Below are 24042 nucleotides of genomic sequence, written 5' to 3'. Positions count from 1 at the left end.
ACAGCTTCTTAATGGATAGAGGGAGAATGGTCAGTAAAAGACAAGGTCTCCTTCCCAGACGTGTCGGTGATTGGCTGGCTTTGCTTTATTCTGGGTAAATGTAGACTGCTTTGCAAATGAGGAAAATCACTGACATCTCCTAAAGGCTCTTGGTGACAGTCGTAGATGAGATTATCTTTATAAAAAGCTCTCTCCTCTGTCTCCCAAGGGGACTGCTTTCCCCCAGGAGAAAGCAAAGTCGTTTTTGGAGTAGGGGAGAATTTTAAATACTCTGAATTGACTGAGCTGGCTTCTTAATATGCAGGCAAACTTTGCTGATTTCTGCCGTAGGGAAAACAGACGATGCAAAAGTGTCTGAGAAAGGAAGGCTGTCACCCAAAGCCGCCCAGGTGAAGCGTTCCCCATCAGATGCCGGCCGCAGCAGTGGTGATGAATCCAAGAAGCCCCTCCCCAGCAGCTCCAGGACGCCTGCCGCCAACGCCAACAGCTTTGGGTTCAAGAAGCAGAGTGGCTCTGCCGCTGGCCTGGCCGTGATCACAGCCAGCGGGGCCACCGTCACGAGCAGGTCAGCCACACTGGGCAAAATCCCAAAGTCGTCCGCACTTGTCGGTCGGTCCACCGGTCGGAAGACGAGCATGGATGGGGCTCAGAATCAGGACGATGGGTATCTGTCTCTCAGCTCCCGGACGAACTTACAGTACCGGAGTCTGCCAAGGCCCAGTAAGTCCACCAGCCGGAACGGGGCCGGAAACAGGTCTAGTACCAGCAGCATAGATTCCAACATCAGCAGCAAGTCAGCCGGCCTGCCGGTGCCCAAGCTGAGGGAGCCTTCCAAAACAGCCCTGGGCAGCTCTCTGCCAGGTCTGGTCAACCAGACCGATAAGGAGAAAGGCATCTCTTCCGACAACGAGAGCGTGGCTTCCTGTAACTCGGTGAAGGTGAACCCGCCACCCCAGCCCGTGTCCAGTGCGGCTCAGGCCACTCTCCAGCCAGGGGCCAAGTACCCCGATGTGGCCTCTCCCACGCTCCGCAGGTAAGTGGGTAAACAGCATTGAGTGGAACTGGAATATGTGATGTGGAATGGCATCCTGGATTCATAATTTCCTGTTTCTTAGCTGAAACCATCTCTGGTTTTCTCCGCTTCAGTCCTCTAATAAAGCTGTTTGGTCAGATGCTGCCAGCAGCTTTGAGTATTTTCCCGTGTTGGTGTGAAAAACATAAGCCTCTGAAATCCATCATCCTGCATTTGAATCCTAGGTCCACCTTATGTAGCCACCGTGTAACCTCTCTTAATACTTCTGCCTCCATTTCCTCATCTGTAAAATGGGGATGATGATACCTACCTGTGACCATTAATCTATGTGACCATTAATCTATGTAGCCGTATTTAGCCCATAGTAAGTACTCAGTAAAAAAGTTAGTTACCATCGAAGATGAGTTCCTAATACACCCTTAGATCTAGATGAGGAGCTCACAGAAAACAGTTTTTTTTTTAAAAGCTGTAACTCAGATTCCTCATCGTTATGCCAGATAGTGATCTTGGCCTGATCTTTTCCCCAAATAGTCCAGTATCCCCTCACACACTTTTTTTTATACTGCGTGCATGATTCCAAATTAGTCTCTGAAATGTTAGCTTCCTTTACAAAAAAGAAAAAAACAATTCTTAAAGCAGAAGTGTTTCTGAAAAATAGAATTTCCTTTCAGTTTATACAACTTTTTGCCTCATTAGAACATACAGTGGACCATCTTTAAAACTGCAGCCGCATAGGGCACGGTTCATCCTACCTTTTCAGAAAAGAGTAAGTCCTGAGGATAGAAAATTTAACAGTGGAAAAATAAAACTTATGTGCACATGTACATACTTGGGAATGAATAGGAATGTTTGCAAAGCCTTCAGAAGAAGCATTCCACATGAAAGGTATAATGAAGCAGTTCACTGTTCTTTGTCTAGACTTGATTATTAGAATTTCAGTAATGATTATTTTTTCAGGGGAAGGTCCTATTGGGCTGTTCTTTGTTGTTTTAACAGGTTGCCTTGTAAATGAAAATTTTCTCTGCTTCTTGCCTCAAGTATTATATGTAATGTTCTCTTTGGTATTATAGATTTCCTTTAGTAGCTACAAAGGCATTTTACTAGACCCTGAGGCTAGTGTAATAGAATACTTGAAAATGCATGCAGCTTCTTAGGCTCTGAACTGAGCACCTTTCAGCCCATTCCTAGCAATTACATTTTTCCTAAATTAGTAAGGTGTTCTGAATTCTCTCATTGTGCATTAATATGAAGGAGAGGCGTCTTAAGTGAAGTGTGATAGCTGTCTTCAAGTGGTGTAAAGGACTAGCAGAAAAAGGATTGGACTTTTTCTGTGTAGTTACATACAGTAGGATTAGGAGCAATGCGTACAAGTCAGGAAGAGGTGGATTAGATTTTGGTTTTGTAACAACTGGAAGTGCTTGGCAGTGAAGCCACTTAGCCTTTGGAGTAGCATAGTGAGGCCCCTGTCACTGCAGGTGTGCAAGTACTCTAAAGCCAAGGTTCTGCAACAGAATAGTTCTTTCTCTGTCACCAGGCAGAGAGTGTTCTTCTTCTATCACCAGACATTGTTGTGAGGGTCGATCATGTTTATTTATTTCTATAGTAATTGAGATTTGTAAGGACTGTTTAGGCTTCCCAGGTAGCTTAGTGGTAAAAAAAAAAATCTGCCTGCCAAGCAGGAGATGCAGGTTCGATCCCTGAGGTGGGAAGATTCCCTGAAGAAGGATACGGCAACCCACTCCAGTATTCTTACCTGGGAAATACAGGGGCAAAGGAGCGTGGCGGGCTGGGCTACAGTCCATGGGGTTGCAAAAGAGTTGGACACGATTTAGCAACTAAACAACAGGGACTGTTTAGAGAGGATGGTGGTGGTGGTTTAGTTGCTAAATTGTGTCCAACTCTTGCGGCCCCATGGACTGTAGCCTGCCAGCCTCCTCTGTCCATGGGATTCTCCAGGCAAGAATAATGGAGTGGGTTGCCATTTCCTTCTCCACTGGAGAGGATAGAAGATCAAATTTACATGACTTGACCAGCTGGGTGGAAGGCAACCTGTCTAGTATGTAGTGGGTATCATTTCTTTTCTGAGACACCTGTTTCATAAGAGTTTTAGTGGATGGAATCAGGCCATTGTTATAAGAGCATGGACTGTCCTTAGACTTTAAGGTAGTCACTCCATCCTACCAGAGAACTCTGCCAGCAGAAAAAGGGAGTGTTTGTGCCATCCCCTCTGTCCTTGGTAGCACGGTTTTGGTCATGAGCAGTGGGGGAATGACACGCAAGGGCATTTCTGTGTGTCCGTCACGGAGACGCCGTTCACACCTGGCGTGTCTGGCCTGACATCCTGTGAACCCTGCAAGGTTTTGTGCATATCACTGGGCAGCACTTGCTCTCTGGCCCTAAAAGGCACCTCCTTCTTGCCAGGCTTTTGTGCAAGAATGAATCTGGAGGACACATTGCCCAGGTTGCCTGCAGATCCAGACTCCTGTTCCTGATGCTGCATGTTTGCTTAGAGATCAGAGAAACCAAATCCTTCGGAGCCGAACTGTCATAAATGAGGGCATGCTTTGCGCCTGGGGTCACAGATACAAAGATGATTAAGACAACTCGTTTCTCTTCTAGATGTTTCCTGGACAGGGGCAGTTTTCTAGTTACTCTATTTATGTAAAGAAAGAGAAGCAAGATCTTGAAGTAGCAAGGGAGAGGCCGGTAGAAGATTACTGCCCGTCTCCCTTTCGCTCAGATCCAGGGTCTCAGTGGCATCCGAGAACTTGAAGGTGGAGCCTTTGCTCCGCCAGTGCCTGGCCTGTTGTACCTTTCCCAGGGGACTGCCTCAAGCCCTGGGAAGGACCCCGCCTCCCTCCGCAGGAACCCTCACTGGCTCCCGCTCCCCACCCTCCTCTGACAGCCCAGCGCCCCCTGGCCTTGGGTGTTCAACCCACACAACCCTTTGTCTCTTCGCAGACTCTTTGGTGGGAAGCCTACCAAGCAAGTGCCCATCGCCACAGCCGAAAACCTGAAAAGCTCGGTGGTCATCTCCAACCCTCACGCCACCCTGAGCCAGCAGGGTAACTTAGAGTCCCCCTCGGGCAGCGGCGTCCTGAGCAGCGGGAGCAGCAGCCCTCTCTACAGTAAGAATGTGGACAGCACCCAGTCCCCCCTGGCCTCCAGCCCCAGCTCTGCCCACTCGGGCCCCTCCAACAGCCTCACCTGGGGCACGAATGCAAGCAGCTCCTCGGCCGTGAGCAAGGACGGCCTGGGCTTCCAGTCGGTCAGCAGCCTCCACACCAGCTGCGAGTCCATTGACATCTCCCTGGGCAGCGGAGGGGCGCTGAGCCACAACTCCTCCACCGGCCTCATCGCTGCCTCCAAGGACGACGCCCTCACCCCCTTTGTCAGAACCAACAGTGTGAAGACCACACTGTCGGAAAGGTTGGTGCTGTGCGTTTGGCTGCCTTTATCTCCCCGAAAGATGCCCCTCCGAGAGTCCAGACGTTATGTTAGGAAGCCCAGGCGTTGTTTACCATTGCTGGGCGATTTCTCCCTTTTGGATCACTGCTGTCTCTCCAGGGGGAAGCCAGTTTGGGTCGGAGTAAGCCGGGCTCTGCTTCCTGTTATCTTTCTCACTGTGGTTACTCTCAGTGCGTGGAGTTGCTGCAAGTCTCCTGGGGGCAGATTCCAGGCTTCCGTTTTAAAACAGCATTCCACCTGCAAGGTCCTTCCTTTTTATCCTGTTTGTTCATCACCTGCTTCTTTCCCTGCCCTTCTAATGGTGCGGGCCGAATCAGTGGTGGCTGCGTCCACGGAGTGTGTGGTGGGGTGCTCCTTAAGCAGCTGAGTCGAAGTGGCAAACACCCTCCTACCAAAGGGCTGCCGGGCAGAGTGATAGGAAATCATGCACCCAGAGTCTTCCTCAGAGCTTCAAATCTCGCTGTAGCAGTGATAATGTATCTGCCTTCTCCACATGGGGAAGAAAGCCAGTATCGGCCCTGGGAATGAGGAAAATGTTCTGGTCATTGTGTGTGACGCCCTGCCCCCTTCCTTCCGATCTAATGCTCCCTCTCTTGTTTTCCACCTGCCTGGCCTTCTAGCCCTCTCTCTTCCCCTGCCGCTAGCCCTAAGTTCTGCAGAAGTACTCTGCCCCGGAAACAGGACAGGTAATGACATCGTAGGCCGGGGACCCCACCGAGCCTCTAGCATCCTCTGCCCCACCCTGTGTCGAGCCGGATGTTTTGTGTGAGGCTGTTGGCCTGTGGCTTCCGCTTGTGTTCGTGGCCCCGGTGTACTCTGTGACCTACCCCCCAATCCCAGACATGCCCGTGAGGGTCAGTTCCGCTGTCCACAGAGCTCAGGAAGAGGTGCACTGGGGCCGGCCCCTCCTCTCCCAGCTTGGGAAGGAACCTCCAGCCTGCCACCTGGAAAGGGGCGGCAGAAGCTCTCACTGGCATGTCAGCCTCCCCTGTGGCATGCTCCTTGCTCCCTGGCTTCCTGCCCTTTTGCCTCCCTCCCTTCCCCCTCCAGGCCCAGACATGATCTACCACCCACCACGCGGCTTGGCCCTCACCTTTGTCTCCCCTCTCCCCCTTCTCCCCACGCAGCTGGCTCTTTGCCCTCTCCAAGGCCTTTGCTGCAGTTTGGCTCTGTGTCTCGCGGGCTGTTGTGTTCTGGGTGCCCATTTTCTGTAAAGATAAGAACATGGGGAGTGTTGTTGGCCCCCAGCTGCCCTGTGGGTGGGCCTCAGAGATGGATTATTGACCTTGAATTTGGGGGGGAGCCATGGCTTGGCCAAACATAATAAGCAGATGTTGTTTCATGCTAGGGGAAAAAAAAAATTAGCGAAAACCCTCTTCACCATGTCAACAGCAAAAACGTTGCTTTGGTCAGACTCAGAGACCAAGCTTTTTAAACCTCCACCTTTGGAAATCCGAATGCTGTGACTTTGTCAGCCAGCAAGTTGTAACATGCCCCAACTCTGCTCAAGGCTCCGCTCCTAGCTCCACCCAATGAGGGCCTCAAAAACTGAGAGGGATCCAGAATCCACTTGTTACAGATGAATTCCAAATATGCAGACTGCTGGCCTCTTGAAACCGTCCAACAAGTCCCTTCTTTCACTTGAAGTCATCACCGGAGGCATCTGGGGGTGGGCCAGAGTGGTTACGGGTGCAGAGAGCCCTAAGCGCTGGCGGTACCGATGGGCGACGGGCCGAGGAAGGCGTGGGCCCTGCTTCAAGGTGGGGGCAGCCCCTGAGTTCGGCTCTGAACCGGGGGAAAGGAAGGAGCAGGTGGGGCCGAGAGGCTCGGACCGCCTGGTGCCGGGGTTGGAGGCGCCCAGGTGTGAGCACGGGCCTCAGCTGCCTTGCCCCCGTGGCTGTGTTGCATGCAATGGACTTCTCCCCGGTGAAGTGAGTCTCTTCCTCCAGATCTCTTGGCCCCCCGAGCCTTTCCCACCTCACACTGCCTGCTCTCCCTGAGCTTCTCCGAGGTTCTCACGTGTGTTTTAACTTTCCTACAGTGACCCGCACCTTGATAGGAACACTTTGCCTAAAAAAGGACTCAGGTATCTGTGTTTCCTCCTTGCATCCGTGCCATCTGCTGTGGCTCTGGGGCTTGGCTATGTGGCTAGCTCGTGGCTGATGGGGGTGCGGGTGGGCTGGGGGTCCCCGCTTGGGCCCGCGCGGCAGGACCCTGTGGACGACGGCTCTCCTTGCAACCCTCTTGTTCTCATCTCTCCATTTGTTGGCTTCTTTTGCTTGAGCAGGGGCTGTGCTCTTTCGGGCTTACTGTGGTCAAACCATCTCATGACAGCCATCCCTGAGCAAACCCGGAGAGCAGTTACTGCTACTGCTGGGGCCAGTGGGTTTGATCGCTGATCACTTCGCCATGACCATTCCATCCACGGGCTGTCTTCTGAGAGAAAGGACATGACTTGTAGCATGTTGATTTGTCAGCCAGGACATGAGCAAAGGAGAGAAATATTCCCCTCCCTCCCTACCCACAGTTTGAGGATTTCTGACTTTCTGGCCCATAGAAAATTGCTAAGGACAGATGCTTTGCACTTGTCAGAATATTCTAATCAAAAATTGGGCCAGTTTTCAATGCCCCACAAGATATAGGGCGATTTTTTTTTTTTTTTTTTAATTTAAAGAAAGAAAAGACTTTCCCAGAGGGAGTGTCCTCTCATTCACTATAAGTGATGGCTCATTTTTGACTCTGGTCCTGGTGTAACAAGATGCTATAAGTCACCATTGCTCACGCCGTTCACCTCACTTTACCACCCAGAAGAACCTCCGTCCTCCCGCCTGTCCCGTGATCTTTATGTCATGTGGTTGCAGCTGTCATTTCTCTCGCTCTCTAAACACCTCGTTCTTTGTAGCATCAGCTTCACCCTGCACTAAGCGTTAAGAGCTTTCGCAAAACATGGAAGTTGGAATGAAATGTTTCGTTGCTGCCATGTATGTCGGTAGTTAATATCCAGCAGCTCTTAAGGCTGAGAGCATTTTGACCAGTAATGGAAGGTAGGTATCAATGCTTCCTTTCAGCAGGAGCTCCGAGTGCAGCCAAATCTAAGAATCTAAGAAGTATTGAAAAACCCCCAGCAGGCCTCCCGAGGGAGGAAGGTTCAGCCTGTGGCCTTCGAGGGGGGAGTTGGCAAGGCCTGTTGTATTTAACAGTTTTCATCATGCCTGTGAGAGCTGCTTGTTGGCACTCAGGCTAGTGTTTAAATCATATCCCCTCTTCACATGAGTTTGACCTTGATGCCCCACTGTTGCTTCATGTGGAAGCTCAGTTCTGAATATTAGCATTTCATAATCCTGTGTATATTTCTGGAGCAGATCTATCCTATGAAAATTATGTAACTCTGGCTTTTAAAAATTGTTGTTTTTAATTCAGAATGGAGATATGTGATATGGTATCCTCAGTCAATTAATGGGACCTAGAAAGTCCAATTCTAGATTAAGGAAGAACCATGTCTATATTCCAAATTCTCACTGTGGCTCTCTTTCTGGCTCACCCACTCTGTACACACACATATCCAGTAGTCACCCCACCAAAATCTGTTTATAAGTCCAAAGTACTCTGGTCACTTGGGCACTTTAGACATTTGAGATGCTGCCTGTGGGCATAATGAGGAGAGCATGGGTTTGGGGGTCAGGCACGTATGGATTGACACCTCGGTAAAATGGAAATGATTGCACCTGAGTTGCTGGGCAAGTCTCAGGCGTCAGCGAGATAATGTCTGTGAAGGCGCCCGGCACGTTAGAGACATTCAGTAAATCATTACCAAATTTGTTTCAGAAGCGACGAGGAGGTGGGCCTCGTGTGAGACCCAGTGATTTGGGGTCCCCTTCTGAAGACTGGTCTCTGCCAGATTGCAGCCACTGCTCTCTACATTGGTCTCCTCACACCTTCTGTTACGTGTCTGGTTTCTGATACTCTGTGATTCGTGGCTGCTTATTTGCACTTCAGAATGCAGATGCCAGGAGCTATCTAATTAAAACTTCCTCAAAGCTCTGACAGCAGCTCGTTTCACTGCCTCAGTCCTGTCAAGGTGGGGGCTTTGAAATGACACCGTCATGAATCAACATGTTACAGATACGCCCAGGGACAGCTCTTTGAGCATTTACCAGTCTCCTTCCCTTTATGTAGTTCCCTTTAGGAACTGCAGTTTTCCCCAAAGACAGCCAAGTAGCCAAAAAGGTTTTGAGAAAATCTGTGAGTTGCAGAATGTGTAGCAATCTGATTTTTCAAACCTCAGACTTTCTTCTTATATGTTTGGATATATATTTTCTTTTTATATGTTTGTTATCCGCTCCAGGGCACTCATTCTCATAACCATTGTTCCTAGTTAATCCCAGCCTGATTTCTGTCTGTCCAGGTATACCCCCACCTCCCAGCTCCGCACACAAGAAGACGCAAAAGAATGGTTGCGGTCCCACTCTGCAGGAGGCCTGCAGGACACCACCGCCAACTCCCCTTTCTCCTCTGGCTCCAGTGTAACTTCTCCTTCTGGAACAAGATTCAACTTTTCTCAGCTGGGTGAGTAGCCACTTGGCATTTAACGATGTTGATCGGCACCTTGGGGCGGAGGTTATCTTGCATTTTGAGAGACATGTGGTCATGTAGCTCTCAGTATCTGATCAGCCCTCAGCAGTGAAGTTTGATTACAGGCAATTGATAGCAAAAGGAAAGAGAAAGGTTTCTTGGTTCTCTTCCAGTAATTTTCTCTGCATGGTTGATGTAGGTAGGGCAAACTATCCGTGGAATGAAAAGCATGTATTCTAAGATCTCTGAAGAAGTACGTTCTACAGCATATCCCATATTTGGTCATCCTCCTTGCTTTATTAAACCGGAAATAAAGATCAAGTTTTGATTGAATGAGTATTCTTGGAAGTGCCTACTGGTGACATAAGGCTTTGACTGGCACAATGAGGAAAGGAAAAGAGTTTGTATCATAGTCCCTGGTGGCATGTCAACGGATGCTTTTTTAGAAAGACAGACACCCACACAGACTCATCAACAGGTAAACGAGAATTGGTCAAAGTTTTATGTGAAATCATGTAAAAACTGAATGTGATCTAATAGCAAGTTTTATACACAGAGAAAGGAAAGACTAGTCCTGGCTTGAATGACTGAAGGTTACATGGAGGTGGCAGGATGAGAGCTGAGCTTTCCAAGATGGATACAGAGGGAAGTATTTTTTTTTCCCAGTCTCATCTCATTCTTCAGAGAGGCAGCCTTTTCTGATTATTGTGAATAAGAAGCTCAGTCTTTAAGGACTTCTAATCAAGGAAGGCTTAACTCTTCATTTTTAATGAACCGAATGCACTTCTAAACTATTTTACATTACTGAAGTGGACAGGAGTTTAATAAGAAAGCCAGTTTCAGCTAAAGTACATGCGCCCCCTTTGCACTGAAGCTCTGCAGGCCCCACTATGAAATCTCCCCATCAGAGACGGTGAGACCTGTGCTCCTGTTGTTCTTTTCTCGGCTGTAACTCTTTGAGGCAAGAGTTTCTTGTCATGCACAAACGCTTCCCATCTGATCAAAAGCCCGGCAGAACTATTTTGGGCTTTTGGCTTTAGAGAGAATTGTTCCAGATGAGCCCAGAGAGTAATTAGCTCATGCCTGGAAGGTGACACTAGCTTGTCTGAACGTGCCAAGTGGGAAAGCTGGGGCCCGGAGCCTCGCTTTGGAACTGACCCACCTTTCCTCCCTTATTTTTAGCTCTAAGTGTGTTTCTCAAATGCTGATGTGACTACCTTTGAGAAAACAGTCAAAGGGAGAGGAGTTGACGGGGCCGGAGATGGCTGATCGTCAGCAGTCTCCTCTCCGTCCCCTTTAGGGACGTGAGCCTCCAACTTTTTGACTGACTCCTTTCCTTGCAGCGAGTCCCACCACCGTCACCCAGATGAGCTTGTCCAACCCGACCATGCTGAGGACCCACAGCCTCTCCAATGCCGACGGGCAGTATGACCCGTACACCGACACCCGCTTCCGCAACAGCTCCATGTCCCTGGACGAGAAGAGCAGAACCATGAGCCGCTCAGGCTCATTCCGCGATGGGTTTGAGGAAGGTAAGCAAGCCAGGAGATTCACTCTCTCCCGGCGTGCAGAGTGGTTAGCGGTCCTCTAGACTGAATTCTCGTCGTCAGTGCAAAAGCCCCCCCGCCCGAGTGTTTTCAAGTCACCCACTTGCGCTGGGGAACTGAACAGTAGGGTCTGACTCTCAGTTAACCTTGCAGGGCTTTAGGGAAGAGACTGCTGACAAAACACTGGTGAGCCCTGGAGTTGACTGAGTTCCACTGTGAGGCTCAGGCTCAGCTGCTGCTGCTGCACCACCTTGGCAACACCAGTTACAAGAAAGTTCCTTTCTCTGTGCCGATGCACTTGGTTCACTTTGGGGAGCTGTGGGCCCCCATGCTTCTCCACTTCTCTCCAGAATCTTTGATGTCTTTTCTCAAGCACCAGTTTTTTCTTTAAGGTTGTTGCGTTCAGTTTTGCCCTTTTCCTTCTTTGCTTGCTAATTGGGAATATTTGGGGTAGGATTTTTATGTTTTGTTCATTTTAATCAGAATTTGGGGGAGAAAACTACTGTGGGCACCTTCATCAGCCATCTTCCTACCTCAAATCATTTCTTCTCCCTCCAGGCAAAGTGTGAGTTAGGGGAGCCAGCAGCCAAAATGTCAGGCACGTCCCCCCACCCGCCTCCCAAAAAGCAAAGGTGAAGTTGATAATATACTTGGGTCTTATCACTGGTGTCTTACCAGTGATGAACATGGTTAAGGATATGGGGTAATACTACTGGGGTTTGAATTCCAGCTTCACTACTTCTTAGGTATATGATCTTGGACAAATTAACTTCACCTCTCTGTGCCTTTGTATTTTCACTGATAAAAATTAGGAGTACCTGAGTCCTGAAATTCTGAGAATTAAACAAAATAATATATATAAATGTTAATCCAATAATGCTGGTACCTGTCGTAGCCTGAACACTCAGCTTCAGCATTGATGTCCTGGCAGCTGAAAGTCCCCAGCCAGAGGAAGGCCAAACGAGGCTGAGAGCCCTAGCCCTAGCTGAACCTTCTTTTCCAGTGACAGAATAGAACAGGGGTGGAGAGGCGAGTCCCTCTTCTCCTAGTCCCTGTGAGAGTGGGAAAATGTGCCCAGCGTCCTCCTGGTAGAACAAATGAAGTTGTGATTGTTGAGGAAATCCCTAAATAAGTCCAGAGGGGTAGAAATGCAGGATATTGGTTTCTGCTCTCCCCAGTGTTCTTTTTAACAAAAGTTTTAGAGTTTAGTTACAGAGCAATTGCCCCCTGGTTAATCTTCCTTCGTTCTCTCCACTCTGATTGTATCGTTTGCATCCAGTGGCATCCAGGGAGCAGACACTAACTAGTCTGTAAATCCATATGTGGGAACCCACTGGGATGGTGGATTAAGGCGGGGTGGAGCCTGAGTTACTGAGAATGTTTTGCTGGATTTAAGAGCTAGAAATCAGTGCTTTAACCCTCAGAGCAGTAATAGAGGAGGGTATGTTGATCCTAAGGTGAAGGAGCAGGTCGTTTATCTTGAACTTTTTTCTGCTCAGTGGGTGAGCAGAGCATGGCCACGAAGCACTTCCCCACCCTCCTGATGATGACTCGAGTCTTGAGTGTGCCCCGTTCATCTGCTCCCTCCTGTGTGTACCTGAGTGAATGGAGTTCCGTCCTGCAACTTGTCCAAACAAGCATACTTTGCCTCATAAAGGTCCAGGACCATTACAGTAGCATCATCAGATGGCTTTTATTTATTCCATCTGGAATCAAGCTGCTGTCAGGCAGCACAACTGTGGGATATCTGGGATGTTAAAGTGACATTGATGAAAAGGGCTTGCCCACAAGCAGTGTCTAGACTTTTGTAAACCCTGATGATTCATGGTGACGTGGAACTCACATGCAGAGGTAAAATCAAATTCAGGGAGAAGGAGTAGGGGCTGTTGTCGATGTATCAGTACTAAGATACGTGTTACATCTTCATCTTTTGGGAAATTTGGTATCAGAATGATTTTATTTCTTCCAAAGCTGTTACATTACAAAAGCAAAATAGGGCTCATGCAGTTAGGTATTTTTAATTCCACTGGCTGAAGACTTTTTTCCCCCCTCTTGAATATATAAACTCCTGGTGTTGCAGAAACAGCTGGGAAAAAAATTCATATCTCATGTTTGAACCAAATAGAACCTCCTCATAAGAGGCAGTTAGGTATATCATATGCCAGAAAGCAAATATTAATAGAAATTTGGGAAGAATTAGCACAAGTCCCTGTGTGAGGTTTTTGTGGGATCTAATTAGCACTTTGCCTTTTGAAGAAAATAAAAGTTATAAATATGTAGATGAGTACAAGCATGGCCCAGGTGCAACCTTTCAAAGTTATTTCAGGTAAATTTCCATCAGGCACATTATGCAATCTTCAAGTCAGCTTTAATAGTGTACTTTAGAGAGACGCTTGAGGCATTTTTCAAATGAATGTCTTTGGAGTGAAAAAAAAATCCAGAACTTTACCAGTCATCCCTAAGAACTGGTGCAGTCTAAACCAGTTTATCTGGAGCCCACAGAAACAAAGCTGCTTATTAGTAAATAAATCCTGTATTGCAGCTCTCCTGTGCTTCTCGCCCCTGAGTTACACTTGGATTTAAGTCCTGGTACCTCCACTGTTAGCACGGTGACTTTGGGTAAGGGACTTGCCTTGGTTAGCCTATTTCCTGTTCACTAAAATGTGGAAAATAATTGTACCTACTTCAAAGGACTGACATGAAGATTAGGTGAGATAAATCCTAGAAGGCATTTCGTAGAATGACTTTGAAAGGGGTTTATAGTAAGTACGCCATCAGTGGTAGCTATTGGAACAGTTGTACATTTTATTTTATCCTTCTCCCCCTGGGCCATTTCAACCCCATTTTGTTTATGGCAAAATTGAACAGAAGAAGTGACTTGGGGACTTTTTGCCATCAGGACTACTAGGTACTGAACTTCTGAACTCTCAGCCCTCTGTTTTTTCTGTTCAGTCCTACTTTATGCTTTTCCTTGGCCATAGCTGGGCTCTCTTACATGAACCTTCATCAGTGTGGTCTCCATCTTCAGTTATGCTTTCTTAGCTGATTGAGAGGGTGGCCCAGTAGCCACGAGAACCGCATCTCATCTCACTGACTCCTTCCACAGCCCCCAGTAGCAGAGGGGGGTCTAGAGTGCGATGGCCAGATTCACGTTCTCTCTCCACTCCTGACTACCTGTGTGTGCTTGACCACGTCTCTTAACCCCTCTGGACCTTAGTTTACTCCTGCTTTCATTAGGGGTGGAAATTCCTGCCCTACTTGGAATATTACCTACACATTCTCTGTGATGTCGAGGATCACTTCAAACAGTAGTATAAGTGAGAAATTGTTTTGATTAGTATGAAACTGAATATGTACATTATATATATATATATAAAATATATGTGTACATATATATATGATGCCCAAGTGTGACAGCAGAGGCGCTTGTTTGCTTTGTTGGCTAGAATATGCCCAGTTGTCATTCCATCATGCGATTTCACCCCTATCTGTGCTTTAGGTTGGGGTGAAGTCACATGCTTCTCACACACGCACTGTGTGCTTGCTTAGTCCCAGCTTATGCCTGTGTAGATTGAACGAGGGCTTTAGGAAGCCATTCTAAATATACCAGAAGGCTTTACCAAAAACAGAAAAGTAAACCTCAGAAACCAGTAAATGAGGTCACTCAAGGGCAAAACCATCTCCAGATTTCTGGTCCACAGATCTTGTTCCTGAATGCTGTAGGACCTTACACGGGTCGCTTACCCTCTCTGGGTTTCAGATAGTCGGTGGCAGAGGTAGCCTGGATATTCTCTGGTTCCTTGTACCTTCAAATTTGGGGAAGTATAGGTCTAGGGAGGAAGCTGCAGGGCATGCCTCTGCTGCTCTGGGCTTTTTAAGTCTTGTGTGCGTTTTGTTGTCCAGAAGTATCCCAGCCACATAACCCAGGCTCTGCCTTGGCTCAGCGTACTTGAAGGAGGGCCAGCTGCAGTGGTTCAGGCAGCCACATTCAGCTAGGGGTTGATCTGGAAAGCAAGGACTCTTCCTTTGGACCACAGCCTTGCTGTTGCTAGTTACAAGTAAGAGGAGTTAATTATAGAGAAAAATAATTACCTCCACCCGAAGCCTGCCAGATGTGCCTCTCTCTGCGTGCGGCCCCAAGCTTGCCCTGAGATGTTGCTGAAGGCGGTGTCAGTGAATCCATGTGTATGAGACAGAGAAATAAGAGTCAGACTTCCATTTTTCAGCAGCCAGAGTCCACACAGAAGCCCTGTGCAGGCCTCCAGAGCCAGCGTCTGGCAGGGCAGTGTGATGGCAGGGCGGCTCCATGCTGCTCACATCTCTTCCCCCACCTTGGCCTCCACTGTCATTTCCCCACTAGTGTCTGTGTCATGGGGCTAAAGTAACTTACCCTTTTGGACCGTTAGACCACCAGCTTGGGCCATGAGAGACTTATTTTAATGTGTGGACATATTAACACTGAAAGCCATTATTGGCCATTAACACCTTAAGTTGACTTTTTATGGGCACAGGCCAGGTGAATGATAGATGGAGGAAGAATAGAGGGAAAGATCTAGAGCCCCAGGCATTGCTGAGGAGGGTGGATGTAAGTGGCAGTGCAGGGACGGCCTCAGGGAAACTGGCAACTTCTGAGAGAGGAGAGGGCCAGAAGTGCAAGCCCAGGATCTGTATAGTCAGAGGAGAGAGGAAGCTGCCCTGGAGAGGAACCTGCCATCTGGGAACCTTCTCCAGGTCGGGTTCCTGGAGAAGATGATGTTTGAGCTGATCCTGCTGGAGATCTGAATGGGCAGGGATGGGAAACTTCCTAAACCAAGGGAGCTGCACCGAAAGAGACTCTGAGATGGCAAAGAACTTCACAGGTCATCCGTGAGAGAGCTGGGCAGGATTCAGAATATGATAGGAGCACCTGAAGGAAGGCTGGGGGTTCGGGACGTTTATTGGGAATACGTTGTGGAGGCACCAGGGAGGGTGGTGCAGCCGTTCATGAGACATCTGTGGGCAGGAAGCTTCTGCCGACCGCTGATCCAAGTTGAGTTCACTCCTTGGGTGGTAAGTGAAAGCTGCTTAGTACACGTGCATTCCTCTCCAGCTTCCCACTCTCAGATCACAGGTGAGAGTGCGGTGTGGTGGGGAGGGGAGGGCCATTCCACTCCTGATCAGGGAACCTGTGACCAGCGCAAAGGTCTGTGATTTCTCCACAGGCGTATTTCTATCTTTCAGGCAGTTTTTTGAGAGATTACTAGGAAAATGTCATTAAAGAATCTGGTTTCCAAGAAGAGAAGTCAGCCAGAATACCTAGTCCTGATGAAGACCGTGGCTTAAAATTACATGAAAACAGATAATAAAATGTTTCCATGGCTTGGGGCTGGGGGGAGCGCGGCGGGCAGGAGGTGAAGGAGGAAAGGACAGGATGGTTCTAAGTCCCAAATTGCAGTCACAATCAAGGAAGAGGACACTTTGTAAACATGACAGAAATCAGACGAAGAACCTAAGTTTCAGTGGGTATGTTTTCTAACCAATGATCTACTACATGGTCATCTTGAATGAATTTACTGTAGCCAACAGCCAGCCTCTTACGTTCAGAATAATCGGCTCATCGTCTTTTTGCTTGTACAAAGGACAGATGCTGGCAAAATATAAAATACATTTGCAACACAATTTTAACCTTAAGGGACGTATAAGAGAAAAGAAAGGAATAAAATCTGCTGGAACAAAGCAGGGAGCACTTGCCTCTGGGTGTTGGAACTGAGCCACACAACCGATGACAGTGAATATGCTTCTTAACACTCCTCTGCACTTGCAACATTTAACTTAATTATGTATTATTTTGATAGGCAGAGGGGGGAAGTATTTAGAAGGTTGTAGGAAATAAAATGTGGTAACAGAAAAACGACTCCCATAGAAGATTATTCCTTACTTGACTTTGACCTGTCACCGAATCAGACAAGGTTGGGTCACGGTGAGGTTGTTGCTCTAAGCCTGGTAGTGTCCTCTGATGCCGAGTTTCTCCTTCCCTTCCCCTTTTGGGCTACCTAGTAGCCATCTGTACAATTGACCTTTACTTTTTCTTTTTCTCATAGTTCATGGATCCTCACTCTCCTTGGTTTCCAGCACGTCATCAATTTATTCTACAGTGAGTATAAATCAATGCTGTATGGCTATGTGTGTCAAAAATAAAATATAAGCATGTCTCCTAGAGAAAGTATTTCCATCATAAGGGGATCAATTAGTTAGGGAACACAATTTGAAATTTACAAACAGCTATTGATTGTAACGTACCAACCAATAAATCAGAAGCTGACTTTTGTTAAAGTGGCATTGCGCTTCAGGTAGTAACTGGTTAGAATGTATAAGATGCCTTTTACTGTTTTTTCTTTCTTTTTTTTAAAGAAAATATTCACTCACTTATTTGACTGCATGGGGTCTTAGTTACGGCATGCATCATTCAGGATCTTTTGTTGTGGCACATGGACTCTCTAGCTGTGGCTCACAATCATAGTTGCTCCTTGGCATGTGAGATCCCAGTTCCCCAGTCAGGGATCGAACCCGCTTCTCCTGCATTGGAAGGCAGATTCTTTAACAATTGGACTACCAAGGAAGTGCCAAGATGGCTTTTTCAACTTTGTATCTCCCTGTTTCTTTGTCTGTAAAGTAGAAAGAGTAGCAGTCCTTACTTTGTGGAGTTGTACTGAGAATTAAATATGTGAAGATTACTATTCACTGCAATATAAACTCCTGGAGGACAAGGACTTTTTTCTGGTTTTATTCCTAGTGCCTAGAACTGGGCCTAGAACTTGAGCACACAGTGTTCAAATAACGGGTTTGAATGAAATAAGAAAATGCAGGTAAAAGCAGTAACTAGAATGCACAGAGCCCAGAGGAAGCTCTGGTAAAGGAAAGCTGTCAGCCGTGAGAGGGCTGCCGAGAAAAGCCACATGTAGCCAAGCAGTACTGGATTTGTTCGGGATGCTTTCTATGGCTATGTGCCTGACTATTTATCTTAAAAACTTTCATTCGGGAATTCATATAAGGAAAAAAAAAACACTTCATTAATTGGAAATTGGGGGTTCTTTAGACCTTCATTCCATGAAGGACAGATGTTTTAATAACTCAGATTTCGGTAATGCCAGGTATCTGGGCTATGTCGTGGGACAAACTGTAGATAGCCCCTTGTAAGTTAAAGGCCATCCCAGAATCAAGTTAAAGAGCCCAGACTGTTCCTTCTTGGGCGTGTAGCAAGCAGACAGACTTCAGTGGTTATTGACACGGTCTGAGCTGAAGGACCTAGAAACATTCTCTTCTGTTCCTACCACCTTGTCCCTCCAACTCCAAAATAACCTCTTTCCTCTGCTACGTCATCTTGTCTGAAATGTTATCAGAGTCTGGGCTTTCATCTTAAAGCCTTTATATATAGTAACTTTGGGAAGGGGTCATTCAAGCCATTATCTAGGAAAGCACAAGGATGGCCTTCTAACTGTCAGTGGTTGAGGCCTCCGAGTCTTGCCCTCTAGAATGAAGTTCTGTGACGACGGTACCAGAGAGGGTACTTGCAGACCTGGAGTCACTTCTTCCACAGTATTTCAGTCAGTTCAGTTCAGTCGCTCAGTCGTGTCCGACTCTGCGACCCCATGAATCGCAGAACGGCAGGCCTCCCTGTTCATCACCATCTCCTGGAGTTCACTCAGACTCACGTCCATCGAGTCGGTGATGCCATCCAGCCATCTCATTCTCTGTTGTCCCCTTCTCCTCCTGCCCCCAATCCCTCCCAGCATCAGGGTCTATTCCAATGAGTCAACTCTTTGCATGTGGTGGCCAAAGTACTGGAGTTTTCAGCTTTAGCATCATTCCTTCCAAAGAATACCCAGGGCTGATCTTTAGAATGGACTGGTTGGATCTCCTTGCAGTCCAAGGGACTCTCAAGAGTCTTCTCCAACACCACAGTATTTACTGGCCCAAGTACATGCCAGTCTCTGGGCTGAGCCCTGAGGACTCTCCCCTCCTCTCTGAGGTAGGGAGAGGAGCCTGCTGCGAAAAGCAGAATCCAGAGGCGTGGAAGGCACGGGGCGGGGGCTGTGGGACTCTAGTTCCGTAGGCTTGGTGCGGTGTTGCCGCAGCAGACATTTCAGTGCCCAAGCCCCAAGTTTTCCCAGCGTTTCCTGTCCACACATTTTTCACTCAGAAAAGCAATAGTTGGGGGCTGGCCTGCCTCAGCCAGCCTCAGAGCCAAAGGGCAGGAGCTCTTCACCTGTGAGAATTCGACGGCAGGAATCTATCACGTGCAGTTCCCTGCTGCTGCCCCTTCGTGCCTTTCATGCCGACCACTGGGAGTTCGTGCAGCCACAGGCTCTCTTTCAGTAGCTCTTGTTCTTGTGTGGACCTGAAGCTGGTGGTTTCATGAAATTTGAAATTGTCCTTTCGGAGTTGATATAAGTTCACAAATTACCAAAAACCTAATAATACTGCTGCTGCTAAGCTGCGTCAGTCGTGTCTGACTCTGTGCAACCCCATAGACAACAGCCCAGCAAGCTCCCCCGTCCCTAGGATTCTCCAGGCAAGAACACTGGAGTGGGTTGCCATTTCCTTCTCCAATGCATGAAAGTGAAAGGTGAAAGTGAAGTCGCTCAGCCATGTCCGACTCTTCATGACCCTATGGACTGCAGCCCACCAGGCTCCTCCACCCATGGGATTTTCCAGGCAAGAGTACTGGAGTGGGGTGCCATTGCCTTCTCCGCCTAATAATACTGCTGCTGCTGCTAAGTCACTTCAGTCGTGGCCGACTCTGTGTGACCCCATAGACGGCAGCCCACCGTCCCTGGGATTCTCCAGGCAAGAACACTGGAGTGGGTTGCCATTTCCCTCTCCAGTGCATGAAAGGGAAAAGTGAAAGTGAAGTCGCTCAGTCGTATCTGACTCTTCGCGACCCCATGGACTGCAGCCCACCAGGCTTCTCCACCCATGGTATTTTCCAGGCAAGAGTACTAGAGTGGGGTGACATTGCCTTCTCTTCTAATAATACTAATACTTTTTAATTCCATGTTTATCTGGATAGCAAGAGACCTGAGACCTAACCCTAGTTTTTTCTCTTACTGTATGACTTTGGACAAATTACCTCCTTATTCTTCATTTTACCCTTGGCCTCAGGAAGCTAGGCCAGGTGGTCTCTGAGGTCAGTGAGTCAAGGGTTCCCATGTACTGTCCTTTACGTGAGCCTTCTCTGAGAATACAAGTTGCTTTTGCAGACTTAAAAAAAATAGTCTAACCTTTGAATGTTTTCACTGATGGAGTGCAATGCTCATTCCAAGGAAAACTTCAAGTCTGACCAGACTGCTACCACCAAACAGTGGTGTGTGGTCCCTTATCTATTATTAGCTCCTTGATGATGATGAAATTCTGAAACAGATGCTTCGGCGCCTTTGCGAATGTTACGGTAAACAAGTTCGTATTTGTTGTCTAGAAAGAAATCTTAGGAGTCTGTTATGTTGCCACCAACTCAGACCAAAGAGTCTGTTTAATACCCCGGTGTTTTAAAGGCTCTTATTGGATGATAACATGCTTCCCCCCCCCCCCCCGCCCCCCACCGAAATCTCTAATTCTTAGATGCTCAAGAATGTCCATTCTGGCTGAAATTTGCCTGTAATTTTAATTACAAAGGAAAGAAAAGACAGCCTGATGCTAAACAAATCCCATAGAGAGGTCATGGCCAGCTCTCAGAATACAAAAAAATTACAGAGGGCACATCTGGCATCAGACTTGCTTTCTTGATCAGTAGGGAGCGGCAGCTGAGTTCCCAGGGGAACTGCCCAGTAGAGGCTCCGAGGCCCAGAGCTTCACTCAGAGTTCCCAGATGCACAGAAGTGCGGCAGCAGTTGGGGGCAAGGTACAAAATGCACGATTTCTCCAGGCTGCTGTTGAGAACCCTGGGCCCAACCCCAGAGACAGGTGGGCGCAGGGACAGACGGTGGTAGCAGCCTGAGCAAAGAGCGTTAGTCCTGCTGATAGAAGTGCTTAGAAGTCGGGCTGGTCCTCTGTGGATGGTTCAGCCTGCTTACAGACCTCCCACTCGCCTCCCAAATGTTAGATAGCTGTGACGATATCACCATTCACTTTTCTCCTTTGGATCAGGCTCAGAAGCCAGGGCCTTGTTTCTGGAAGGCCTCCAGGAGAATGTCACTGTAGTCAAAGAGCCAGGAGTATGTGCTGGTTAAGATCATAAGCTCTGGAGCCAGACTACCTTGGATCCAATCCCAGTTCCACCACTTATCAGCTGTCACCATGGGCAAATTATATTAGTACCTTCTCAAAGGGTTGTTACGAGGATTCAATGAATAATAAATGTCAAGTGCTTGGAACTATCTTTGCCATATAGTAAGTGTTTAGTAAAATGCTACTTATTATTACCTGAATGTAAACATGAGACATGAGGGACTTGGTCATGTTCACAGTTGTATCCCAGACTATTAAAACGGTGCTTGACACGTAGTTGGAAATCAATAAATATTCGATAGATAGTGGTGGTGGGGATCAATTGATCGACAGGCAGACAGACAGACAAAGAGGGATGCTGAGTAGTATCAGAGAGGGAAAAGTAAGCAGTGAGGACATCTCCCAGCCTTCTGAAAGCATGTCTTAGATAAGGAGATTGTCCAGCTGTGTGACTTTAGGCAAGATACCTAACCTCTCTGAACCTCAAAAGGAATGCCATCCTACTTTGTGGACTTATTGCAAGGATTAACTAACTTGGTCACAGTGTACCTAAAAATTAGTTGCTGCTGTTAGGAATCAGCCTGGAGAGAGGGTCTTCTGGGGTAGGATCACAAGTGGGGAGCAAGGTATGAGGGGCAGTCACACCGGCTACCCACTTGTCCCAGCTGATGGGTATAGGGAACTGCGGGGCCTGGTGAGTGACACCCCTCTACGTTCTAACTGAGAGGAGGAGACACGAGTCAGATGCTGATCTTTAAGAGTAATGGGTTTGCCACTAGTGAAACTGGATGATGACACACACAGAGGACTCAGGACCTAACAGAGTCTTTACTGATCTTCACTCACCTACCTGGCTGCTCCACCCCAAGAAAGTACAAATGGTGGACACTTCCAACATTTCCAAGAAAGCCTGTGTTGGAGGTTGTGGGTTTCTTCTTATATGGGCCCCTACAGAAAACTCCAGAAGAGAGAAAGAATGGTTCCCCCTGCAATAGGTTCCCCCCAACCCATGTGGGCTCCCACTATGGGAAGAGATAAGTAGCTTGTAGTCTCTGGCTGGTGATTGCTGTGTCATCACAGACCGAGGGCCCCGGATGGAAGGTTTTTCCAGTAAGAGAGTCTATAGGCTTCGTTCTTACTCCCCAGGGTCACAGGTAACTGGGGGCTCCAGATGGAACAGCAGGAACGTGCCAGCCGTCTTCCTTCTTTTAAGCTGGGGAGTCTCCAGGCTGGCTGATGGGGCCTCCCAGTCCCCTTCTCTTCTAGAGCCTTCCTGCCCTGCTACTGTTTCTGCTTCAGTGCCCTAGGGAGATGAGAGGGAGGAATAAAATGGGGCAGAATTAACCTATGAGCTGTCCTCCCTGCCTCCCAGGTAGGATTGCCAGATTAAATATAGAATGCCCAATTAAATTTGAAATTCAGATAAACAACAAATAATTTTTTAGTATAAGTGTGTTCTCACTGTTGCATGGAACATACTTTAAAAGAAAAAAAAATCTAACTGGGTGCCCTGTTCTTTTCTTTTTTTTTTTTTTAATTTGCTAAATCTGGCAACTCTTCCCCTGGCTTATCCCCTTCTCATCACCCCTTCTCCCTGCTGTCATCTCCATGTGGGAGCAGGGGGCTGCTCACAATCAATATAGCCAGAGTATTTCCTAATTCTTCCTAATTTCTTAAAATAATACATTGTTTGTATTTGGCCTTTCTGATTGGTCACGTGAATTGAACCGGTTTATTTAGAGAAGGCCATTGGAAGAGAAACTAATAATCTTTAAGACTGCTGCAAGTGTCCAAATATGGCCCTCCAGTTGTTCGTCAACTGGTCTAATTTTGTCTATGTTTTTCTTTATAGCCGGAAGAAAAATGCCAGTCAGAGGTAAGGAACATTTTGCTAGTTGGATTTCTTCCGTCTTTCACTGTGGTCAGTTCTTTCTCCCAGCTCATCCTGGAAGTGGACTCCCAAAGCAAGTAACTCTGTTCCTTGTCATCTTTAGATTCGCAAACTACGGCGGGAACTGGATGCCTCCCAAGAAAAAGTTTCTGCTTTGACCACCCAGCTGACAGCAAATGTGAGTATAGACCCAGAGCGGTAGCCATTGCTGCCTCGGAGCATTATAGAGGCAGTGGTGTAACGAAAGAGACACAGGCTTTGGTATTGAGGGTGTGCGTGTCAGCTCTGACACTTACTGGCTCTGTGCTTTGGGCAGATCCTTTCACTTCTGAGCCTGCCTTTGCTCCTCAGTGCTCTAGGAGATGATAATACTTAGCTCTCAGGGGTGTAATGTGATCAGTACCTGAAATAGATTAAGTGCTCAGAACGGTTCATTTTCCTTTCTCTTTCTGGAAATTTTCATCTTAAGAGAGAGAAAGAAGAAAATCTACGACTCCACAATAAGTGGCTGACTGCTCTGTAATTATTATATAATATACACAATTACGTGTTCAGAAGGCACTGCCAACCGGCATTCAATTCAGCAGCTGTTTAAGTGCCAACTATGCCCCGGGCAATGTGGGTTCAACAGCAAAGCAAGCATAATCACTGTCATCTTAGTGTTCTTTCTGTGGTACAGCAGAGAGACAAAACAGTTTTGCTATGACATGATAGTTGTTATGATAGCAATAAAGGGGGATGGTTGTGGGAATACTTGAGAGGAATGCCTAGATCAGTTTTGATGGGGCTGGGAGAAGTCAGGAAAGGCTTCCTGGAGGAGGTTACATCTTAAGATTGCTGGGTAGGGGAGGATGCATGGGAAGGACAGCATTCTAACCAAAGAGAGTAATTTGTGCAAAAGCCCAAGGTGAAGATGTTGCTGCATTTGGAAACTATAAGAAGCTCAGTGTGATTAGAATCTATGGCGTGGATGTGGGGGAAGAGGGCTGGGGTGGAAGGGAGAAGGAAGTGGGAATGAGGGTAGTGTGGAAGAAGAGCAAAGGTCAGGGCACATCATGAGCACACTCATCTGTTAGGTGGTTAAGTTAGCTTCCTAACTGTGGTGTGGTTACAGGATTTGCGGGGTCAGAGTAGAGGCAGAGGTCTCCTACCACATCAGACCAGTCTGTAAAGGTGCCCTGCCACAGGGCTGTGAGTCGTCAGGGCTGCAGCTCAGAGGCAGAGCCTGAGGTTTTGGAAGGTGCTGAGATGCCTCAGAGGCAGGGCTTCCTGCTTGGGAGCACACCACCAGTCTAGGACCATAGATTGTGAGTGTGAGCCCGTCAGAA

General features: G+C 47.6%; 1 protein-coding gene across 1 annotated transcript in view; it reads left to right on the top strand.

Moving 5' to 3' along the window:
- Positions 1–24042, top strand: part of NAV2 (neuron navigator 2) — a 424695-nt gene that overhangs the window by 353992 nt on the left and 46661 nt on the right. Inside the window, exons 15-23 of the mRNA XM_052662508.1 lie at positions 331–1033; positions 3995–4462; positions 5122–5187; positions 6543–6587; positions 8907–9067; positions 10417–10605; positions 16701–16753; positions 22676–22699; positions 22818–22892. Coding sequence (XP_052518468.1) covers positions 331–1033; positions 3995–4462; positions 5122–5187; positions 6543–6587; positions 8907–9067; positions 10417–10605; positions 16701–16753; positions 22676–22699; positions 22818–22892 — 1784 coding nt within the window. The remainder of the gene's footprint in view (positions 1–330; positions 1034–3994; positions 4463–5121; positions 5188–6542; positions 6588–8906; positions 9068–10416; positions 10606–16700; positions 16754–22675; positions 22700–22817; positions 22893–24042) is intronic.

Source organism: Budorcas taxicolor, chromosome 25, assembly GCF_023091745.1.
Source record: "Budorcas taxicolor isolate Tak-1 chromosome 25, Takin1.1, whole genome shotgun sequence".
Classification (NCBI taxonomy): domain Eukaryota; kingdom Metazoa; phylum Chordata; class Mammalia; order Artiodactyla; family Bovidae; genus Budorcas; species Budorcas taxicolor.
This window is presented reverse-complemented; position numbering and strand designations above follow the sequence as displayed.